This window comes from Cuculus canorus, chromosome 3 (genome assembly GCF_017976375.1).
Source record: "Cuculus canorus isolate bCucCan1 chromosome 3, bCucCan1.pri, whole genome shotgun sequence".
In the NCBI taxonomy this organism is placed as follows: domain Eukaryota; kingdom Metazoa; phylum Chordata; class Aves; order Cuculiformes; family Cuculidae; genus Cuculus; species Cuculus canorus.
This window is the reverse complement of record NC_071403.1, coordinates 88,466,148-88,489,845: the sequence shown is the minus strand read 5'-3', so window position 1 is coordinate 88,489,845 and position 23,698 is coordinate 88,466,148. Positions and strand designations below refer to the sequence as shown.

The window sequence follows — 23,698 nt, the reverse complement described above, 5'->3', positions numbered from 1 at the left end:
TACTGACACACACCTTATTCCTGATAGTCACTTTAGGCTCTCTACTACCTAGGCTGAGGCTCTTTTTCAATCCCTGTTCATTTCAGCTCACCATTTCTGCAAGGACAGAAGCAAACCGAAGGTCATCTAAATGCAGTAAGAATTCATTCCTTTAGCTCAAAATTCTTAATTTTGCCCAATAGTAAGATGCAAACAGTATTTAGCACACATTCTCAAACAGTAGTTTGATACACTGTATACAAAAAAGTTTTCAAACTCAACACTTTGCATACTATGGAAGGTGGATTTAGATTGAGCTGGCAAACAAAAAAGTCTTTAGCAAAATACTCCACAGTCATGGCCTTTGAATTAGAATTTTCATTACCAGAGTGAGATAAAACTCAGTTACATTCTCCATGCTTGTTTGTATACACGTGACTGCTGTCTTTAGAAACTTGCACTGAGATCAAGGCAAAATATTGCACCTACGTGTCTTTAACATCAGAACTTCAAATTCCTAGGTTGGTCTTAAAGTAAAACAGGTGGTACAAGCATCTTTTGGCATTCAGAGAAATGCTCCGATAAGCACTCACAGACTGGAAAATACAGGATTTAACACCTTAATTGTTTTATAGCCTGAATCACTCTAACAGTTTGTAATAAAACATTGTTTGGTTCCACCCTCTTGCCATACCCAAGATTAAAACATGGAGCTGCCAGGTAGAGCATTGTGTCCCAGCATGTGGATGTAGAGTCTGTTCTTCTTCAGTGATGGATACTCCAACCAGTGAGCTAATCTAGCACCTAGCACATTCTTGTGTGTGTTGCAGCTGGAGATCTCCAACTGAAGTGGTTTTCAACTGTGGTCAGAGGTTGGCGTCTATATACTTTTGGCTTTAATACTCTGACAGCTGTAGCACTTTCTGAGTTCCAGGTAGGGTCCAAGTACCAAGTACTGTGCTCAGTACCAAACTGACAGAAAACCACGGTACGTCTTATCCCAGCACATGTGCAGAGGACATTCTTATGTCTGGATTGCAGCTTTTGGACTGGACTTCCAATATCAGTCGAAACACTACAATAACCCACAGGGTGGGTGGCTCTCCTCAGTTATTTTGGCTGTGCCTCATTTGGGGAACTCCTTCACTTGAATTAATACTGTTTGCACAACTCCAGCTGTTGCCCACCATCACCTCGCCCTGCTTCCTCCCACCAGAAGCCCCACAACTTCTACATTCTGATTTCACAGTTCCCTCACCACAACGAGCAACCCCAGAGAGGGAGTTGGAGAGTGCACATATTAACTCCCACTACTGCTCTTTGATTCAGGGTATCCCAGACACCGCTGTTTTCCAAAAAAGGCCCAAACAAACCCACGCTGAACTAATTCTGAGGATTCTTTATTGCTTTCACAATCTTATCTTTTCAGTAGTTTCACAAGAGCTTGTGAAAGAAACATGGGATCTTGATTAAACATCATCTTCAGGAACTGAGTAAACATATGCTTGAAGTAAGAGTCATGCTTATTAGCTGTTTTTGTCTGAATGTTCCCAATCAAACAGTGGTCAGAAGACTCGTTGGAAAGCAAACAGTTACTGAATGGTAGCAATGGGGGCAGCAATATGAATGGCATGAGAAAGCTACTGGTGTGCCCTCCTGAAATGTAAGCCCAGAAAAACTGTGTGTTTGGGTGTTGAGCTTTCCCAGTTGCATCTCCGCAATGAAGAGACAGAAGCACTGAGCATTTACTATACTGTCCGTCTGACACTTGCCCAGGGAGATTTCTTCATTCCCTGAGCTTCTTTCACCTCACTCCATTCCAGCTTTGTGTCTAGAACCTCATCTTCAGGCTCAGGATCCTTGCGGACAGTCCCCTCAGGCAATGCCACAACAATGGGCAGAGGGCCCTGCTCCTCTCGGAACTCCACTACGCAGAGACTCTTCTGGTTTGCTAACTGTTGGTGAGTCTCCTGGGAGCAGGAAAGAGAAAAGAAAATCAAAGTAATGACACACAATGTCGGTTCACTTCAAGTCAAACTCTACATGGTATATGAGGTAGGAAAAAAAAGTAATTTACTAATAAACAGTTTAAACACTGCATAAATTCAATGACTCTTCAGGCTCACCCTCATGGTTTTCAAACAAGCTAAGTGCATAAACAGCAGGAATTCAGATAACTAGACTGTATATATATTAGCATTACAATGTCATCCTAGAGGAACTTGCTTCTGGAATGCACTTGGCCAGAAAAGGCACATCCTATTAATAAGGATGCATACTGGCATGTTTGCAATGTGCCATTTTTATGCCTTTAAACGGATATAAATTTTGCTTTCATGATAGTAAAGTGCTTATTAATGCCCTGACAGGAAATATTACAGGAAATACATATCATATGAATTTAACATTATTTTCAACTATACCTCTTCCTTGCATACAGGTTGCTTTGTTAACACTCAGAATTTACAGAATAAATTAACTACTGGGAACAGGAAATTTTTCCCATTCAGGGCAGTAAAGAAAATATACCAAATACATATCTCTCAAAGCAATAATCTATATAGCAGGCCCTTCTTCTGTTTTTCTGTTCATTCTATGGAAGAGTTCTCCTAGACAGTGCATTGAAAATAGGCAAAGAGGGTCATAATCCCATCCCAGGGCTAAGCTGAAAATGTTAGCTAGGACAGGGTGACAGATTTGACAACTACAGATTTGTGGGGCTATACTGGGAATGTAAGCAGCTAAATCCTGGCAGCTACCAGGATGAACAAATGAGATAACCAAGAATTTCCAAAGGACTGACTCATCCTAAGGCTGGTGTTCAAAGGAAGTCAGATGAAATGCTGCACGTTAGATATTTCCATCAACTACAGCTCTCTCAGACAGAGATGTCTCCATTGCGGGCATTGTGAGTTAGAGGAAATGACACTACCTCTCTGATTTATTTTGGAGATCTTAATTGTATTAGCGATAGAAGCAGCTGTGATATTCAGTCCTTTGGCAAAGAAAATTTAGAATGCAGACAAACAAGCAGCAGCACCCAAAGCTGGGCCACAACTTACTTTGACCATGATTTTTCAAATGTCACAAAAAAGCTACAAATGAAAGTCCAGAAATTCAGACGTCCCCAGTGGGAATTGCACTGGGTGGGAATAGGCAGAGTTACTACATACAGATATTTGTAACTGAACCACTTCATACAGTTGCTGAGGAATTATTCACATGCTGATGTTGTTTGCTCTTCAGAAAATTACTTCATTTGAAGCCTAGATTATAAACTGTTTGAACACAAACTATTACAATATCAATTCTATTCTGCCACCTCACATAAAGTACAGAACCACTGAGTGCAATTTACCTGTTGTGTCAAGCCTTTAAAGAGAGCTCTGGTGATGTTAATCAAGTTTTTGGATCCAGAAACCTTGGCATACATATCTTTAATGCCAATTAGTTTGCAGATGGTGATGATTGCGCGGTGGCAATGAAGACCATACCCTGCGGCGAAAAAATATAAATTAGCATTATTTGTAAGCATGCAATTTGGCTAAGGAAAATAGAGAACTAAGACCTCTTCTTAGTTACTTTTGTTATTTAGCATGTTAGAACACATTAGATCTTAAAAACTGCAGCCATTCTGGGAAGACCATTCTTCCCATTCTTTGCAGCCTTGGTAACATAACGATCACTTTTTTTAATGTTAAATATACCTTACTTGACATATTGCAAAACCAAATAGAAATGTCACCACCTGTAAACTCAAAACATAAAATCATAAAAAACGAATCTGAAGAATTGTTTAATACCATACATTTGGGCAGTATTCCTTAGAAGTACCACTGGCAGTTTTAGAAGAATCTTCCACAAATATACTACACCACTCCTGGGAACATTCACCAAATATACAGCAATTTCTTTCTCCCGCTCACCTAAAAAAAAAAACAACTCTCATGCTTCCCCTAACAAAAAAACCAACAAGAACAACACCAGTGCTGCTGCTGCTAATAATTAATAATAACTACAATAACAAGAAGAAGAAGCAGAGAAGCATGGCAACAAGCTTCCTTAAGAGAGTACTGAATATAAGCCATTACAAGGGGAGAAGATCTAAATATAACTGGATCCTGACCAAGACTGTCTTTTCTAAAAAGCAATACCTTCACAGCCTCAAAAACGCTTGATTTGCAATTTCAGACAATAAACTGCTGAATGACAGATTCAGTAACACTTAATGATGATAAATTTGACACGTGAACCATGACATGAAAGTCCTGGTTCACATACACGATGGGTGGATTTAAACTGGTCTCTTATGGTGAAGTTACTGCTCAAAACAAGTGCTATGCTGAAGCACTGCTGAACTTTGGGCTTCCTTCTAGACAGACCCTGCAGCGGAAGTAATGTCAGTGTTTCTCATTCCCAAGGAGATTGCTCCTGGATGAGAGAGGTCTACTGTGCCTTCATAAAGCCTGAGATTGTGCAGAAGACCACTATTAGACACAGACCAGTCAGGGATATTGAGGAAGGAAGGAAAAGGGAAGTCTAAGTCAGTCTGTGGGCAATAATGCTCCAACAGAAATGTCTGGTCTAAATAAAGAGCTGCTGGGATACAGGTGAGTGCCCACTGGCCACGTCTCTTGCTGTTCATGAGCATTTGTGTAGCCAAAAAACCCATACCATATTTTATTCTACTCCACTCTTGGTGGGCAAAGCCTTGAGTAACAAAAGTGGGACTAGAGCTGCCAGCAAATAAAGGAGGACATCATTGTACCCACTTACATCAAATTCACACTTTGCAGTTACCTCTAAAATATGAACCTGCTATTGGCCTCCTGATTCAGCAACAGCAATTCATTAGCTTCTATGCAAAATATAACAGGCTCTAATTATGAAAAAGTTATGCTTGTTGTCTTCAGGCTACAATAGCTAGCAGAATGCTATGCACTACCAAGAGAGTAAAACAGCAAGGATTATCAAGGTACTGGGCAGAGACATCACTTTCTTCCTCCTGGCTCAGCAACTGGCATGAATTACACTTTGTTATTACATTAATGACACAGTGTGAGGGACAGGGAATGGAAATAAAGCAGGTAATAGACTCCTTGGAGTTAAAACTACATTGGAAAGACAGAAAAATACTGTCTATATTTCTAGAAAAAACAATTATTTTAATCAAGCTTAAAGAACAAATGAATCTTGCAACACTCGCTTTCAACTTGGAAAGCAAGAAGATGATAGAAAACAATGTGTGTGTGTCTGTGGAAATCACAGGCCAAATTACAAAAGCTTGTAACTATAAGAACTTCAAATTTGTAGGTAAGCGGAGAGGAAAGACAAACATATTTCAAAATTCACAAACATGACAGAGGTTTGCATGTTGTCGGCATCCATCTCCACCATTACATTAGCATTAATTGCAAATGGCTTCTTAGACTTGCCAGATTTTTCGAGGAGTCTAATTTTACTCTCTCACCCCCAAAGTGATTTGTTTCATGTGGCCTAGCTCTACTAATCTTTAAAAATTGGTTTGTGACAGTTCTAATGTATCTTACTTAACAGCTGAAAAGACAGGTTATTGATTAATACACTTTGTGGATAGTCTTGCCGGTGATTAAAAAAGCAATCCATGTCACCACTGTATGCTTTACTGTGCCAAGATGTCCCTTTTTCTTTTAACCTATAATCTGAAAAGAAACTAAATCCATCCAAAGCCATTTGTTCTGCCATTTGAGACAATACTGTTTTCCATGCTACAAGACAAAGTCAAGTTTTAGACACAATTACATATGAATGACCTCTGAATGGCTGTTTGTCAAAGTTTCATTTTCAGTGACTTAAAGTACTTAATTTCTGAAGGGTTTATTGCTGCTTTTCTCCCATCTCATTTCAATCAGGTTTCTAGAGATTGTTAATACATGAAACTCAGAAGCAAGCAAACTAGTCCACCAGTCACTGAACAAAAATTATTTCAAGCACAAAAGGAAAGGATTCCAACCACAAACTCCAACTGTAGAGACCAAGTTGTGCTCACATTTTTAAACTGATTCTGACACACACCCTACCTTACCGCAATTTAATTCAATGAGACCTATAACAGGCTTATCTAAATGTAACATTTTTTCTCACACTGAAAAAAGGTACAAAGGTAGCCAAAACAAGTGTTTAAAATGTATCCTTCTTATAAACTAACACAACCCTACTGGGCAATCTACATCAGATTCTCTGGGTAGAATCATTAACAAGGCCTTGGAAACAGAACATCCACTTTAAACCCACTCTAAGAGACCGCTTTCAGTTAAGTAAGTCCACATTCACATTGCACATTACATAACCTTTTTTAACTTGGATTTTCACTTGTCTAATATGTAATACTGACTATATGATAGGAGCATTCTCCACTTTAGAGGGTTTAGGAACAAATTCAAGATAGAAATGTTTAAACACTACAGTGACTTTTAATACTAAAATATTACAATCATTTGTTTAGTTAGCTGCCTGAGTCTTGTATAAAGAAACTGGAAATAAACTTCCAGCTGGAATTATGCAAAGCTTTAGCACACATAAGTATACAGAGGTAGAGCTATCAGCAAAAAGGAAGGAATCTTTCATACTTTACATACAGTCTACATATGCCATGGTCTAATATAAAAACTATGAATAATTGTCATTTCTTACACCCATTATTTACAGCTACAGGGTATCAGTGCTGAGCTTCACAGTCAGGTAAGTGTATTTGACAAAATGTCCAACTTTTTTCTGGGAAAGCAGCACACTACGGTTCGTCTCTGAAGTGCCTGTACATTAACTCATGCAGCATGGAGAATAAACATGAGGAATTACGAGATCGGTGTGCAGTTACAGGTCTATGATCTTACTGAAATCACAGAGATGTGGTGGATGGCTAACACGAATGGAGTGCTATAGCAGAAGGATACAGACTCTTTAGAAAGGACAGTTTGGGAAGATGAGGCATTTATGTGAGTTCCTCTTTATGTGAGAAAACAGCATGTGTGGAGAACTGCTCTGCTCTGTGGATGGATGGATGGATGATGAGCATCTGAGAGCTTACAGGTAAGGAGCTTCACATTCATGGGCCCTGATCTTCACAAGGACATCAACAGATGCTGGAGAAACAATACAGAAGAGTACAAATAAACAGGAGATAACTGGAATGCACTGATGACAACCTCATGGCTCAAGTGGCAGAGAAGCCAACAAAGCAAGCTGCTCTGATGGGCCTGATACGCACAAACAAGGAAGGGCTTCTTAGGGATGTCAAAGGCATCCTTGGCTGCAGTAACTATGAGATGATGTCACTCAGGATTCTGTGAGGAGGAAGCAGGGCAGAAACAAAGACCACAATGTTGGAGTTCATTCTCTTCAAGGATATTTGGAAGAGTTCTGTGGAATAAGGCCCTGGAGGGAAGAGGAGCCCAAGAATGCTGGTCATATTCAAGAAGCACCTCCTCTAAGTTCAGGAGTCGATCTCAACAAGCTGGATGTCAGGCAAAAATGCCAAGGAGCATGCATGTATGAACAAGATGCTCCTGGCAAAACTCAAAAATAAGAAAGAAGACAGAAGCAACAACAGGTAATCTGAGAAGAATACAGACATTGTCTGAGCACACAGAGATAAGAGTCAGGAAGGCCAAAGCTTTGGCAAAGGCTTCTATGAGTATCTAAGTGGCAAAAGGAAGACTAAGAAAAATGTAGGCTCACTGCTGAAAGGGGTAGATGAGCTGGTGATACAAGACATGGAGAAGGCTGGGGTATTGGAAGACCCAGGGAACTACCAGCTAGTAAGCCTCACCTACATCCCTGGAAGCTGATGCAACAATTTGTATCAGAAACGGTGTGGCCAGCAGGACCAGGGAAGTGATTCTCCCTCCGTACTCTGCAGTGGTGAAGCTGTACCTCGAATCCTGTGTTCAGTTTTGGGCCCCTCACTATAAGAAAGACATTGAGGTCCTGGAGCGTGTCCAGAAAAGAACAACAAAACTTGTGAAGGGGCTGGAAAACAAGTCTTACAAGGAGTGGCTGAGGGAACTCGGGTTGTTTAGCCTGGAGGAGGCCGAGGGGACACCTTATTGCTCTCTACAACTACCTAAAAGGAGGTTGTAGAGAGATGGGTGTTGGTCTCTTCTCCCAGGTGATAGGACAAGAGGGAATAGTGTCAAGGTATGTCAGGGAAAGTTTAGATTGGACACTAGGAAAAATTTCTTCACCAAAAGGATTATCAAGCACTAGAACAGGCTGCCCAGGGAAGTGGCTGAGCCACCATCCCTGGAGGTGTTTAAAAGGCAGGTAGATGAAGTGCTTGGGGACATGATTTAGTAGTATGACAGGTACGGCTGGAGCTGATGATCTCCAAGGTCTTTTCCAACCTAATGATCCCATGATTCTATGAACTAATCCTGGAAAACATTTCCAGGCACGCGATGTACAAGAATGTTATAAGAAGTAATCAGCATGGATTCCACATGGGGAAGTCACACTCGACTGACCTTATTATCTTCTATAATGAAATAGAGAGCTGTCAATATTATCTGTCTTGATTTCAGTAAGGCTTTTGACACTATCTCACATAAGATCCTCACAGACAACCTGATGAAGTTTTGGCTGGATGAGCACAGTGAGGTGGACATAAAAACTGGCTGAACAGCTGGACTGAGAGGATGGTAATAAGTGGCATGAACTCTAGAGGCCAGTAACCAGTGGTGTACCCCAAGGTCAATACTGGGCCCAATCATGTTTGACATCTTCATTAACGATCTGGATAGTGTGGTAAAGTGTACCCACATAAAGTTTGCTGATGATACAAAACTGGAAGGAGTGGCTATGCACCAGAAGGCTGTGCTGCCATCCAGAGGCACCTTGACAGGCTGGAGAAATGGGCTAACAGGAACCGTAGGAAGTTCAACAAGTCCAAGTGCACCCAGGGAGGAACCACATGCACCCACACATCCTGTGGGTCAAATAGATGGAGAGCTGCTTGGCAGAAAAAGGCTTGAGGGGTTCTGGTGGCCATCAAGTTGACCATGAGACACCAATGTGCCTGGTAGCAAAAAAGGCCAACAGCACCGTGGACTGAGCTAGCAGGACTATTGCCAGTGAGTCGAGGAAGATGACCCTTCCTCTCTACTCAGCACAAGTGAGGCACACCTGGAGCACTGTGTCCAGTGCTTCCCAGTATAAGACAGACATGGACATACTGGAGACAGACTCCAGCAAAGGGCCATGAAGATGATTAAAGGGCTAGAGCATTTCTCATATCCATACAGGCTAAGAGAGCTGGTACTGTTTAGCCTGGAGAAGAGAAGGCTCAGGGGTTATCTTATCAATATATATGAATATCTGAAGAGAGGGTGCAAAAAACATAGAGCCAGGCTCTTTTAAGTGGTGTGACAGGCCAAGAGGCAAAGAGCACAAACTGTAACACAGGAGGTACCATCTGAACATTAAGAAATACTTTTTCACAGTGAGGGTGAACAAGCACTGGCACAGGTTGCCCTTAGATGCAGTAGAGTCTCTGTCTTTGGAGATATTCAAAAGTCTGGACATGATCTTGGGCAGCCTGCTCTGTGTGATGCTGACTGAGCAGGAAGTTGGACAAGACAACTCCCACAGTCCTTTCCAACCTCAGCCATTCTGTGATATGCAATTTTCACTGGCAAATTGAATGGAAAACCCTCACTGAGCAGGGCAACAGCTACAAAAGAATTCCTAGCAGGAAAAAGTGAAGATAGCATAGAGGCAGTTTGTTTCTTCAATCTAATACAAAAATTGGAAGTAAATTAGGACAACAGTCTGATGAGGTAATATTAATCATAAGGTGACCCTGATTGTTCTTGCTGCTGAGGTTCATGAATGTAACATACCAGATGAGGAGGGATGGTATGTCTTATTATATGTTCCATTACAAGAAAATAGCATCTAATGTAAACCTTCCTATACCGTTTAACAGTAATAACATTGTTTGTACATGTATGGTCAAATGTGCAGTTCAGTTGTGCTACTGCTGGTCCGTGCATGGTTTTGCTTCATTATACTGAAAACCAAACCGAAGTTTCTTTTAAGTGGTTATTTTAAAAATCATAGCTCAAATTACCAAATATACCACTTTAAGAGCTCCCTAAATACAGAAAAACTGCAGAAACCCAAACAATAAAAGTCCGATTTCATACTCCATACTTTATTTCTAAGCCCATGCTATCACATTACTGTCACACTGATCAAAAAAAAAACGTTATCCCAGAATCAAATTATCACCTAATGAAACCTGTGTTGAAGGTTCATAGCAATTTTAGATGCTTTCAGAATGCATTAGTAAATCTGAACATTAATAATTATATTCCCATATTACTAACGTGACAGTGCAGAATAATACCAGACACACAAAATCAAATAGTATGTCCAAAGCATCAATGCTTCAGCTGACTCAAAGTTGTAGAAACTGGAAGCAGTTGAACATGACACTGTTCTGACTGGAAAATTAGCCCATATTTCTCACTTATTATAAGCTAAGCATTACATGCTCTTACATTTTAGATCTTATCGTAATGAAACTGAAGTGATTCACAAAGAGCTAGCCATGCAAATGAATTAGTTTGCTATATGTATATTAAAATTAGACGATCATATGTTAGCAGCAAACTAAATCCGTTTTCTATAGAACAGTAGTTGCTGTTACCTACCTCCTGTCCTCAATGCAAAGTTAGGCTAAACAAGTCAATTCAAACCTTTGTACTTAAAAGTCTAACTCTAAAGATTCATGCAAAGAAATGACCTAATGTCATCCTTGCAGACTTTCAAAACAGAAAGACCCTAGAAGGTAAAATAGATCACACTGAAAACTGCAATGCACTAAAAATAAGTTAACCTTTAGCTCCCCAAACTGCCTCATGTATTAAAACTTATTTATGTGTCAATCCTGAAGAACATGGCAGCAGTTTACAAGGTTGCTCTGCACGTCATTGTGATGCAAAGCACGTACTGCTACAGAAGGTGAAAAAAGGTATAGCAGAAACTCAGTGCCATGTCTTCAAACGGTCAGTGTTCATGTGGAAGCTACCAGAAACAGCACACTGATTTGCTATACTTCCAGCTACTGACAGTGATTTAGTACCACTATGGACTGAAAGTATTCTTAATTACAAGTTCTACCAATGGACTGCTAGCTGTAAGGGTACATTGAAGAAGAATGACAAGAACATGTAGAGACACAAACACAACCAACAAATGATAAGGGACATAGTGATGAGAACCAAACCTGGTCAGCCACACTAACTGATGAGAGCATGTGAGAGTGTGTGAATGTTTATTCTAGAGAGGTTATCTGATTGTGCACCTTGTCCATTGAGAAACTGAAGAAAAAGGGGGAAACCACAAACAAAATATACAGAGACAGAGACAATGACAAGCAACAACGATCACCACTAACTGATGGGCTATCAAGAAACTACAGGTGCCACTTCCAAGATGCTCAACCTGGACTTTTCAACTGGTAAGAATGTAAACCAGGGTAAACTTGGACTGGGAGGGGTGTAACAGTCAATCAATAGTGCTATACAAAAACAGCAGTGGCTGGAGCAGGACCACAAGTCATAGCCCATCTGCCTGGTGGCTGCTGGGGGGTTAAGCATCTGCATCTTTCCCAGTCTTGATGTGCATAAGGCACACATGTGTTTTCACTAATAAACTTTAAGCTGGACTAGCCAGTAAGTAGCGGGGGCTCACATCTGGGCTGGGGTATCAGATGAGCAGTGGGCCTGTGCTCATATACACAGGGGGACTTGTGAATGTGGGGTGCATAAGAGACAAGTGTGTGCATGCAGATGTGTTGGCTAGTGAGCATCACGCTGGACCAGTCAGTGAGTAGGGGACTTGTGAAGCAGGTAAGAGGGACCAGAATTTGGGCAGGGGTGCTGGGTGCTGGTAATCAAGGGACCTGCAAATGTGTGTATACCTGTGAACGTAGAGATTGTTGTGTGTGCCTGCACTAATGATCTTCTATCTTTGCCAGCCAAAGAGCAGGAAGGGACTTGGCTGTCTGTCTTTATGTTTATGTGAGTCCTGTATGTAGGTCCTGTTGAGAGCAATGCCTTGTTTGTTGCCAGCTGTGTCAGTATCCTGTATGCCTGTGCATGTACCCCTGTCTCTGGGATGCACACTCAGCTTCACTACTACTTGAACCTGCAAATGGAAAAGCGACAGCTGCATCCCTCAACCTGGGCAGAAGCCCTGGCTTCTGAAGCCTGGGCACTAGTCTGGGCTCTAGTGGTTGGGTGGGAGGGTCCTGGGTTGAAACAGCTCCAACCACTCTAAGAAAGTCAAACCTCAATTTGCAATAACAAAGCCGTATCATCAACAGTAGCCATTTCTAATGAAACCGCAAAATTTCCAGGCAGCATTAATTACCTTTGCTTTGCTTCTTCATGCGGATGGTTGTGCTTTTAAATTTCACTGTAATGTCATGGTAAACTGGAGGGAGAAAATAAAGTTTTTCAGAACTGTGAAGGAGAAGTTGGTTTTACTTTTTTTAGTTTACATAAATTTCTAGAATAGATTAGGAATGCTTAAACATCTGTGAATACTACATTACTACTGTATACAAAACCAAGCTTCACTTGAAAAATATGAAATATCACCCAGACAGAGCCTCAGTGGGTCCATGCAGCTACGCAGACCCTGGCCTGCAGGCAGTGCCCTCCTCCCCCACCAGCTCACGCCTCTGGTACCGGCTACACTTGTGGGAGATGTGCTCGCATAGGGGAACTCCTTCGCATTGTGGCAGAGCTGAGGGAGGAAGTAAATAGGTTAAATAGGTTAAATAGTAAAAAGGACTATCAGGGAATGTGAGAGGGAAATAGATCTTTGGAGCAGTGCCCTCTCCCAAACTCAGCAGGCTGCTGGAGCCAGTGTGGCTAAGCAGCTCCATCCTACAAACTGCAAGGCTGGGGGAACAAGAGATGGGGAATGGCAGCAGGAAACCTGCTCCCCCTACCCAGAAAACAAACCCCCAAATCACTCTCAAAAATAAATACGAAGCGCTGCAGGTAGAACCTCTCCCCAGGGAAGAAGAAGATGGCTCCCACAGCCTAGAAACATTCCCTAGGCTCAGGCATCCTCAGAGGACCTTAAAAACATCCTCTGTTAATAAAAAGAGGAGAGTGATTGTCCTAGGGGATTCCCTTCTAAAAGGAGCGGAGGAACCCATCTGCAGACCAGACCCGCTAGACAGGGAGGTCTGCTGCTTACCAGGGGCATCAGTAAAGGATGTCACTAGAAAACTTCCTTCCTTGGTGAAGGAAATGGATTATTACCCCCTGCTAGTATTTCAAATAGGCCATGATGACTTACAGCGCAGAAAGCTGAAAGCCATCAAAAGAGACTTCAGGGCTCTAAGGAGAATGATGGAGGGCTCTGGAGCACAAGTGGTGTTTAGTTCCATCCCAACACTAAGGAATAAGGAACAGGAGGTCAAAGACAAACAGCTGATTAATGCCTGGCTCCAAGCCTGGTGTGAGGAGAGAGCCTTTGGATTCTTTGATCATGGAGTGACCCACGCACCCCCAGGCTTTCTTACTAGGGATGGGACACGCTTGTCTGCAAGGGGGACTAAAGTACTTTCTAAAAATCTAGTTAGGCTCTTAAATATATCTTTAAACTAGATGTGAAGGGGGAGGGGGAGGAGACCAGGCTAGTTGGGAACGAGCCTGGTAGTGGGACTCCAGCAACTGAGATATGGTGTGCCGGGGTGGACCACCAGTACACCACCACAGAGCAAGATGGGGCGAGTACAGCTGGGGACCGCAAGAATGAAACTGGAACTGTGGAGTTAATTATTCCAAGGACCAGTCGATTGGGAATGAACTCTACTCCCTTTATGAGGGCTGAAGGTTTGTCAGCCCAGCTGAAGTGCATTTACACCAATGCACACAGCATGGGCAATAAAAGGAGAAGCTGGAAGCTGTTGTAGGGCAAGGTGACTGTGATGTCATTGCCATCACAGAAACGTGGTGGGATGACTCATATAACTGGAGTACAGCTATGGGGGGGTATATACCCTTCAGGCGGGACAGGAAGGGTAGAAAAGGAGGCGGGGTAGCCCTCTATGTTAAGGAGTGCTTTGATACTCTTGAGCTGGATTACGGTAAGGAAGGGACTGAGTGCTTATGGGCTAAAATCAGAGGAGCCCACAAGAAGGCAGACATTGTGATGGGAGTCTGCTACACACCACACCAGCCAAGAGCTGACAGCTCTTCTAAAAACAACTGGGGATAGTCTCTAGATCTCTACCTCTTGTCCTTGTGGGTGACTTCAATCTTCTGGATATCTGCTGGGAGTACAATACAGCAGAAAGGAAGCAGTCTAGGAGGTTCCTGGAGTGCGTGGAAGACAACTTCCAACTTGCCAAGGCTGGCTGGCAACGTCCCATGGGAGACAGTCCTTCTGGGCAAGGGACCCCACGAGGGCTGGGTGCTCTTAAAAAATGAAATCCTAGCAGCTCAGGAGCAAGCCATCCCTATGTTCCAAAAAAGGAGCCAGCAGGGGAAAAAGCCAGCTTGGTTGAACAGGGAGATTTTGGGACGCATCAAAAAGAAGAAGGTCTATGAGCTTTGGAGGAAAGGGCAGGCGTCTTGGGTGGACTGCAGGGAGGAAGTGAGATCGTGCAGGGTAAAAATCAGGAGGGCCAAGGCCCAACTAGAAATCAAATTGGCTAAGTCTGTGAAAGATAATAAAAAATCTTTCTACAAATACATCAACAAGAAAAGGAGGACTAGGGAGAATATTCAGTCCCTATTGGATACAGAAGGAACAACAGTGACAGGGGATGAGGACAAGGCTGAGGTACTTAATGCCTTCTTTGCCTCAGTCTTTAACAGCAAGGAAAACTGTTCCCTCTGTGTACAAACCCAAGAGTTAGAGGAGCAGAATGAGGCTCCAATGATCCAAGAGGAGGAGGTTAGAGACTTGCTTGCCCAACTAGACTCCCACAAGTCTATGGGGCTGGATGGGATCCACCCAAGAGTACTAAAGGAGCTGGCAAATGTCCTTTCCAAACCCCTTTCCATCATCTTCCAGCAGTCCTGGCTGACTGGGGAAGTTCCACTAGACTGGAGGCTGGCTAATGTTGTGCCCATCTACAAGAAGGGTTGCAGGGAGGATCCAGGGAACTACAGGCCTGTCAGTCTGACCTCAGTGCCGGGGAAAGTCATGGAACAGGTAATCTTGAGTGCTATCATGAAGCACATACAAGAGAACCGGTTGATCAGGCCCAGTCAACATGGGTTTACGAAAGATAGATCTTGTCAAACTAACCTGATTGCCTTCTATGACAAAATGACTCGACTACTGGACGAGGGAAAGGCTGTGGATGTAGTCTTCTTGGACTTCAGTAAAGCCTTTGACACAGTTTCTCACAGCATTCTGCTTCAGAAACTGCCTCTGGCCTGGACGGGCGCACACTCTCCTGGGTTGAAAACTGGTTAGATGGCCGGGCCCAGAGAGTGGTGGTAAATGGAGTTAACTCCAGCTGGAAGTCAGTCACAAGTGGGGTTCCTCAGGGCTCAGTACTGGGTCCAGCTCTGTTCAATGTCTTTATCAATGACCTGGATGAAGACATTGAGTGCACCCTCAGCAAGTTTGCAGATGACACTAAGCTGGGAGGAAGTGTCGATCTGCTGGAGGGTAGGGAGGCTCTGCAAAGGGATCTTAACAGGCTGGACCACTGGGCTGAGGCCAATGGCATGAGGTTCAACAAGGCCAAATGCCGGGTCCTGCACTTGGGGCACAAAACCCTATGCAGTGCTACAGACTGGGGGAAGAGTGGCTGGAGAGCTGCATGGAGGAGAAGGACCTAGGGGTAATGGTTGACAGCCGACTGAACATGAGCCAGCCATGTGCCCAGGTGGCCAAGAAGGCCAATGGCATCTTGGCTCGTATCAGAAATGGTGTGACTAGCAGGTCCAGGGAGGTTATTCTCCCTCTGTACTCGACACTGGTGAGACCGCACCTCGAGTACTGTGTTCAGTACTGGTGCCCTCACCACAAGAAGGATGTTCAGGCTCTGGAGCGTGTCCAGAGAAGAGCAACAAAGCTGGTGAGGGGGCTGGAGAACAAGTCTTATGAGGAGTGGCTGAGAGAGCTGGGGTTGTTTAGCCTGGAGAAGAGGAGGCTGAGGGGAGACCTGATTACTCTCTACAACTACTACTGAAAGGAGGTTGTGGAGAGGAGGGAGCTGACCTCTTCTCCCAAGTGACAGAGGACAGGACAAGGCGGAATGGCCTGAAGCTCCGCCAGGGAAGGTTCAGGCTGGATATCAGAAAAAAATTTTTCACGGAAAGAGTCATTGGGCACTGGAACAAGCTGCCCAGGGAGGCGGTCGAGTCACCTTCCCTGGAGGTGTTTAAGGAACGGGTTGATGTAGTGCTTAGGGACATGGTTTATGGGAGTGTTAGGAATGGTTGGACTTGATGATCCAGTGGGTCCTTTCCAACCTGGTGATTCTATGATTCTATGATCTGTGTGCTCCAATGATCCTCATTTAGTTTGAAATGAGCTCACCTGATATAATTTAACTTTCTTCCTCATAATCACATTTTTCTAATAATGCAGCTTTTAACCTGAGATTTCCCCATAGTCTTCAGTGTTCTTGGATTTTCCATACAGAGTTTAGCATTACAATCTTCTTGCATTTCTCTGCTTCAAAAGAAATACCAAACTCACATCTTCTGATGAGTGGCTGATTTAGTGGCTTACTTTCTGCATAGTGGATTCTAGCACTGCAGTCAAGATGGCTAAGAGAGGACCTCTATGTTAAGCAGACTGGAAAGCATGGTGGAAACACCACCAGTTTTTAATCAAATCCCCAATCTGCTAGTGCAGAATAATAAAGCTCAAGGAATAGCCTCATGAGGATAACAGCAGTTTTGTATTTGTAAGCTGAAGTTTTATTATACTGAATAGGTCCAGGGAGATTATTCTCCCCCTGTACTTGGTACTGGTGAGACTGCACCTCAAATACTGTGTTCAGTTCTGGGCCCCTCACCACAAGAAGGATGCTGAGGCTCTGGAGCGTGCCTAGAGAAGAGCAATGAAGGTGGTGAAGGGGCTGGAGAACAAGTCTTACGAGGAGCGGCTGAGGGAACTGGGGTTGTTTAGCCTGGAGAAGAGGAAGCTGAGGGGAGACCTCACTGCTCTCTACAACTACCTGAAAGGAGGTTATAGAGGGAAGGAGCTGGCCTCTTCTCCCAAGTGACAGGGGACAAGATAAGGGGGAATGGCCTGAAGCTCTGCCAGCGGAGGTTCAGGCTGGACATCAGATAGAAATTTTTCACAGAAAGGGTCATTGGGCACTAGAACAGGCTGCCCAGGGAGGTGGTGGAGTCACCATCCCTGGAGGTATTTAAAAGACGGGTGGATGAGATACTCAGGGGCATTGTTTAGTGGTTGATAGGAACGGTTGGACTCAATGATCCTGGAGGTCTTTTCCAACCTAGTGATTCTGTGATTCTGTGAAAATTTATCTACATAATGATGTGATTAAATATCCATATAATCTGTAAGGTACTACCTTTCAAAATTTTTCTGAAAGATACCTGAACATTTGTTATACTTCTACCATGCCTGACATCAGAGAGGACTTGTATGGTAATAAACTGAATCAAAGAAAAGCTGCCATAAAACATCACACTGACTTCTCCAGCCTATACTCTTGTCAACTGCTGGACTTTGTCAGCATACATGGACTGAGTCAGCAGAGAATCATTCCTGACATACCAAGGGGAAAAGCACAGATGAGGTCACTGTACAGAAGAAATGCCCAGAGAGTACCTGATTTCTTTAACTCAAACTGTGCCAGCAATCTTGCTACTATCCCCTTCCCCTGCCCCCATTTTAAATGCCTGAAATACTATGCATTAAGTATCCAAATTTTAAACATGGCAAAGTCAGGAGACTAGAAGAGAGACAAATTTCTTGATACTCTAACAACATCTCGTATCATGCAATCTTAAATTTTCTTCCTGGATCTTCCTGCAACTGTTGATATAAACCTCAGTGAAAGTAAACAATGGTGATATAGTTTACACACAGACTGACAGACTATGTACTTTGATATTACCACTGTCTAGCTAAAACACTCTTGAGGTTTCATACAGCATGCTAAAGAAACAAAATAACACACATCGAATAATGTAGTGATACAATGCATTAGATCAGAAAGGTTTTAATTAACATCTTTGTATACTTTGTAACTAGTTGCAACTCCCTCTTGTTTGTACATTCAGTACTAATACTGACAGTTAAAGATGGAGTCTAAAGAAACCATAATACTTACTTGTGTGGTTCCGATACAGCTCTACAAAATGTAAGCAGCGTATTGCTTTATTCTTTGCCTAGGGAACACATGCAGAAATATTTTTTTCTTAATTTTTCATGCAAAATTTTTAGAATTTACTATGTTCACATATCAGTTAACTAGACAGAAAAAAGGTAAGAAAGAAAACTTAAGAAAACAATTTTGCCACATCTATACTAAAGAAACGAAAAGGTTCTCTTTAAAGAACTGCTTGCTCCTAACAGATTTAATATTTAAAAAGATTTCTCAATATAGTAACAATACCAAACTCTGATAGCTTAGTTGAGCATTATAACACAAACTAGATTAATATAGATGGAGAAATAACATTTTGAAGTCTAAAGGAGCCTTAATAAGGTTGTTTTGCACGTGTAAGAGAAAAACTCCGACACACAAACTGTATGCTATATAGATATTAATAACAAGTGAGCAATGAGGGATAGGTATAGGCCATAGAAAAAGGAGTAGAACGAAAATAGAGAGTGCATTAATGGAATCTCATTGCAGGGCAACCTCATTATGCGTGTCCAAAGAAGCTGGTGAAGGGTCTAGAGAGTAAATGATATGAAGATCAGCTGAGGAAACAGGGTTCATTTAGTCTGAGAAAAGGAGGCTGAGGGGAGACCTTATTGCTCTCTACAACTGCCTGAAAGGAGGCTGCAGTGACGTGGGAGTTGGTCTCTTCTCCCAGGTAACAAGCAATAGGACAAGAGCAAATGGCATCAAGCTGTGCTAGGAGAGGTTTAGACCGGAGATTAAGAAAAATTTCTTCACTATAAGGATTATCAAGCACTCCATGGAACAGGCTGCCTGGGCAAATGGTAGAGTCACTATGCCTGGAGGTATTTAAAAGATGTGTACATGTGGTGCTTAGGGACGTGGTTTAGTGGTGGACTTGGTAGTGTCAGGTTTATGGTGGGACTCAATGATCTTAAAGGCCTTTCCTAACCTAAATGATTCCATGATTATTTGTATCAAGATGGATGATCATGTACATAGACTTAGTTCTTTGCACAGACTACAAAACACTGATTATTAAAAAAAAAAAGTAGGTATGAATTAGCTGTGCTTGTCATCAAACAACAAATAATGCAATCAACATACTTTCCGTAAGGCATTCATCCTGTCACCTGCCTTCCCCATTGCAAAACCTGCAAGAAAGAAGAGTCATTCTATTAGTGAGAAATATATAAGGTGAGACCTTCGGAAAGCAAAGTGGGAAAAATAGAGAACTTCAACCACATTTAAAATCCCTTGTAAAATAAAGATTGCTTTTATGCAACATCTGTGTTCAAGTCTTTTCATCACAGTAGTAATTGGATGAAGTGAGGAAGGCCAAGGCGCAGCTGGAGCTGAACTTGGCAAGGGAAGTAAAAACTAACAAGAAGGCCTTTTACAGGTATGTCAATCAAAAGACGAAGATCAAAGAGAACGTACCCCCACTGATGGTTGGAAATGGTGACCTCATATCAATACACGAGGAGAAAGCTGAAGTACTCAACAACTTTTTTGCCTCTGTCTTCACTGACCACTAGTCTTCTCAACCATCCTGGGTCAATGGACAACAAGATAGGGACCAGGGCAGTAAAGACCCTCCCACTGTTGGGATCAGGTTTGTGACCACCTGAGGAACCCGAACATACACAAGTCTATGGGACCTGATGAGATGCATCCCAGAGTCCTGAGGGAATTGGCAGATGTGGTTGCCAAGCCACTCTCTATCATATTTGAAAAGTCAGGGCAATCAGGAGAAGTCCCTGGTGATTGGAAGAAGAGTAACACTGTCCCCATCTTTAAAAAGGATAGAAAAGATAACCCTGGGAACTACCGACCTGTCAGCCTCACCTCTGTGCCTAGGAAGATCATGGGACAGATCCTCCTAGAAGCTATGGTAAAGCACATGGAGGACATGGAGGTGATTAATGGCAGCCAGCATGGCTTCAACAAAGGCAAGTCCTGTATGACCAACCTAGTGGCTTTCTATGATGGGATAACCACAGCAGTGGACAGGGTAAACTGATGGATTTGATCTATCTGACTTCTGTAAAGCCTTTGACACGGTCCCCCACAACACCCTTCTCTCTACACTGGAAAGATATGGATCTGATGGGTAGACTATTCGGTGGATAAGAAACTGTCTGGCTGGTCGTATTCAAAGAGTACTGGCCAATGGCCCCAAGTCCAGATGGAGATCCGTGACAAGTGGTGTCCCTCAGGGGTCTGTAGTGGGACTGGTCCTCTTTAATATCTTTATCAATGATATTGACAGTGAGATTGAGTGCACCCTCAGCAAGTTTGCAGATGACACCAAGCTGAGTGGTGCAATTGCCACACTGGAAGGACGGGATGTCTGTCAACCAGAGGGACTTGGACAGGCTGGAGAAGTGGGCCTGTGAAAACCTCATGAGGCTCAATGAGGCCAAGTGCAAGGTCCTATACCTGGGTTGGGGCAATCCCTGATTTCAGTACACAACGGGGGATGATGTGATTGAGAGTGGCCCTGCAGAGAAGGACTTGGGGGTGCTGATTGATGAGAAGTTTGACATGACCCAGCAATATGCACTCGCAGACCAGAAGGGCAATCGGGATGCATCAAAAGAAGCGTGGCCAGCAGGTTGAGGGAGGTGATTCTGCCCCTCTACTCCTCTCTCAGGAGGGCTCATCTGGAATACTGTGTCCAGTTCTGGGATCCTCAGCATAAGAAGGGTATGGAACCATTGGAACACGCCCAGAGGAGGGCTACAAAGATGATCAGAGGGCTGGAGCACCTCCCATACAAGGACAGGCTGAGAGAGTTGGGGTTGTTCAGCCTGGAGAAGAGAAGGCTCCGAGGAGATCTTATAGTGACCTGCCAGTACCTGAAAGGGGCCTTCAAGAAAGCTGGAGAGGGACTTGTAATGATAGGATGAGGGGGAACAGGTATAAACTGGAGAGGGGCAGATTTAGGCTTGATATAAGGAAGAATTTCTTCACCATGAGAGTGGTGAGGCACTGGACCAGCTTGTCCAGGGAAGTTGTGGATGCCCCACCCCTGGAGGTGTTCAAGGCCAGGCTGGACGGGGCAGTCTGATCTAGTGGGATGCCCCTGCCCATGGCAGGGGGGTTGGAGCTGGATGATCTTTGAGGTCCCTTTCAACCCAAACTCTTGTATGATTCTATGATTCTACCTTTTTTTTTTAGTCAAACTTGTTCCAAACAATTGAACAGTGGTGACTGCTTCGGCCAAAAAAGGTCATCTTCTGATCAAAAAGAAAGAATTTAAGGAAGCTGATGCAGATATATCTGTACAAAGCTCCAAGACCCTAGATGCAAAGGAGACTGGGTTTCTATTAATGAAACATAATGTGAAAACAAGATTTAAGAGAACAGTGCATTTGCAAAAAAAATGCATGCATTTAGAACAGAAAAAAAAAATGACTGCCACTTTACAAGCTGCCACTTAATTATCTCTGAACCCTCAGACCTACTCTTATTTACCAGATGAAGTGTGGTAGTGATGAAGAAAGAGATTTAACAGCAGTCTCGGAGTATTTGCAGTCAGCTCAGAGCAGGGCATCAACTAACTATATGGAATGAATAAGAGGATGTGACAACCAATTTTACAAATTCTGTAGTCCAACAATGTCAAAGTAGGTTGTATTAAAATCATTTAACTTCCAAATCAGCAGATATAGCTTTTTTGGTCCTTTAGAGCTTCTGCTGTGTCAGCTGTCCAAAGTCCTAATCCAAAAATCAATGGGATTGGACCCACTGGCCAACATTGACTCACTATTTTCATGCAGACGTTACCACAGAAATGGGCTGGAAGATACCTAGGAAAAACTACCATCCTGACTGTTGTGGTTCAACAAGCAAAGAGGGTATAATCACAAGCCTGGACACCGCTGAGGAAGAAGTAGACAGTCGAGGGTAGTGCCTGCTATCAGCTACCTCTTGAGACGGCTTTCTCTGTGCACACACCATGCACTCAGAGGTTTCTGTCACTTTCTAAATCCTGCACAAGAAAATGCAAGGAAATCATGCTGTTCTTTTAAACACATACACATAGAGCACAATAGCAGTGCATTAATTCTGTGAAGTCACAAAATAGATTAGAAAATGCCAAAAATGAGGTCACCTGGGCAACCTCAATTCAATCATTCAGCACATATGGATTAAAGTAAATCTATTTAATGAAAAGCCTTTTCAAATAAGAGGTAGGGAAGAATTTTTTCAGACTAGCATATCTTTCTGCTGGAGAACCACACCCTCCCCTCTATATAGATTTCTCTCCCTTCCTTCCACACTACAATTAAAATTCAGCTTGAAGAATGTATCTGGACTTGAATCGTTCATATAAATGAAGTCCTCATTATTAAAACAGCAGCTGACTGGAAATACATTTGTCTTATTAAAGCTCCCACATATATCCCATCATCAGAGATACCAATTCTACTCATAATAAAAGTAGACTATTTACATCCAGAAGGTGGATAGTTTGCATATATATTGAAGGCAGGATTTTCTTTACACTAGAGTGGTACTAGCAATGGAAATGCAGTTTCTTTATACTACAGGTACTAGCAATGGAAATGCAGTTTCCTGTACTCTGTCACCAATACAATACAAGCAAGATTCCTATCTCCGGATAGAGGTAGGAATCCTCTATTACTTGGGTCATATTTTTTTGATTATTTACTTCATAGATATTCACTTTCAAAGTTTTAGTGCATTCTTCTTTTAATTCTACACAGCTGCCCAACTGAGGTCTAACAAGAATTTTAATGTACATTGGTTGGTATCCACATGAGAATGTCAAGCAAAATTTAGCACATCTTCTTAAATAAAAATTACCCTGCAACAAAAAAGAAGTTTTTAACTCCCATATCTGAAAATTGAGTGAAAAATAAACCCTATTTCCTCAGTAACAGAACTAGAAGCATGAAGGAGAACTGTGCTGTACAGGGTGGTTGCACAGTTCTTTTGTGGATGCTTTTACAATGAAGCGGTATTAGCATTATCTTCTGTAATTCTGTCCTCAGATACTAGCCCACAAGCTTTGAATCTGACCCATCTCAAAACCTGGCTACCAGAAGCAAAGCATATACCTTTAAAAACCTTTCAGATAGGAATGGTAGGACTTGATGATCCAAGAGGTCTTTTCCAACCTGGTGATTCTATGATAATATGAAATTAAGGATGCCCAATAATTTTTGTAAATGACAACGTGGAACAGAAAATCCTTGAGAAAAAATTTACTTTTCTGTGACTACCTGTTAGCCTTCACAGATTTTTAAAAAAGACAGTGACAGTTTTAATTTGTTTGTTTTTAAAAAGACGGTGAAAGCAAACACCACATCACGGAATGTTTAGTTTTGCTTT

General features: G+C 42.6%; 1 protein-coding gene across 2 annotated transcripts in view; it reads right to left on the bottom strand.

The window, feature by feature from the left end:
• Positions 1-1,574: 1,574 nt before the first annotated feature.
• MRPS5 (mitochondrial ribosomal protein S5) overlaps positions 1,575-23,698 on the bottom strand; it is a 79,879-nt gene continuing 57,755 nt past the window's right edge. Inside the window, exons 7-11 of one of the 2 annotated variants that reach the window (XM_009556549.2) lie at positions 19,442-19,488; positions 18,317-18,374; positions 12,394-12,456; positions 3,338-3,474; positions 1,575-1,949 (exon numbers count right to left, since the gene is read on the bottom strand). In XM_009556549.2, coding sequence (XP_009554844.1) covers positions 1,728-1,949; positions 3,338-3,474; positions 12,394-12,456; positions 18,317-18,374; positions 19,442-19,488 — 527 coding nt within the window. In that variant the 3' untranslated portion in view covers positions 1,575-1,727. The remainder of the gene's footprint in view (positions 1,950-3,337; positions 3,475-12,393; positions 12,457-18,316; positions 18,375-19,441; positions 19,489-23,698) is intronic. The other variant, XM_054063842.1, reaches the window with a different exon arrangement.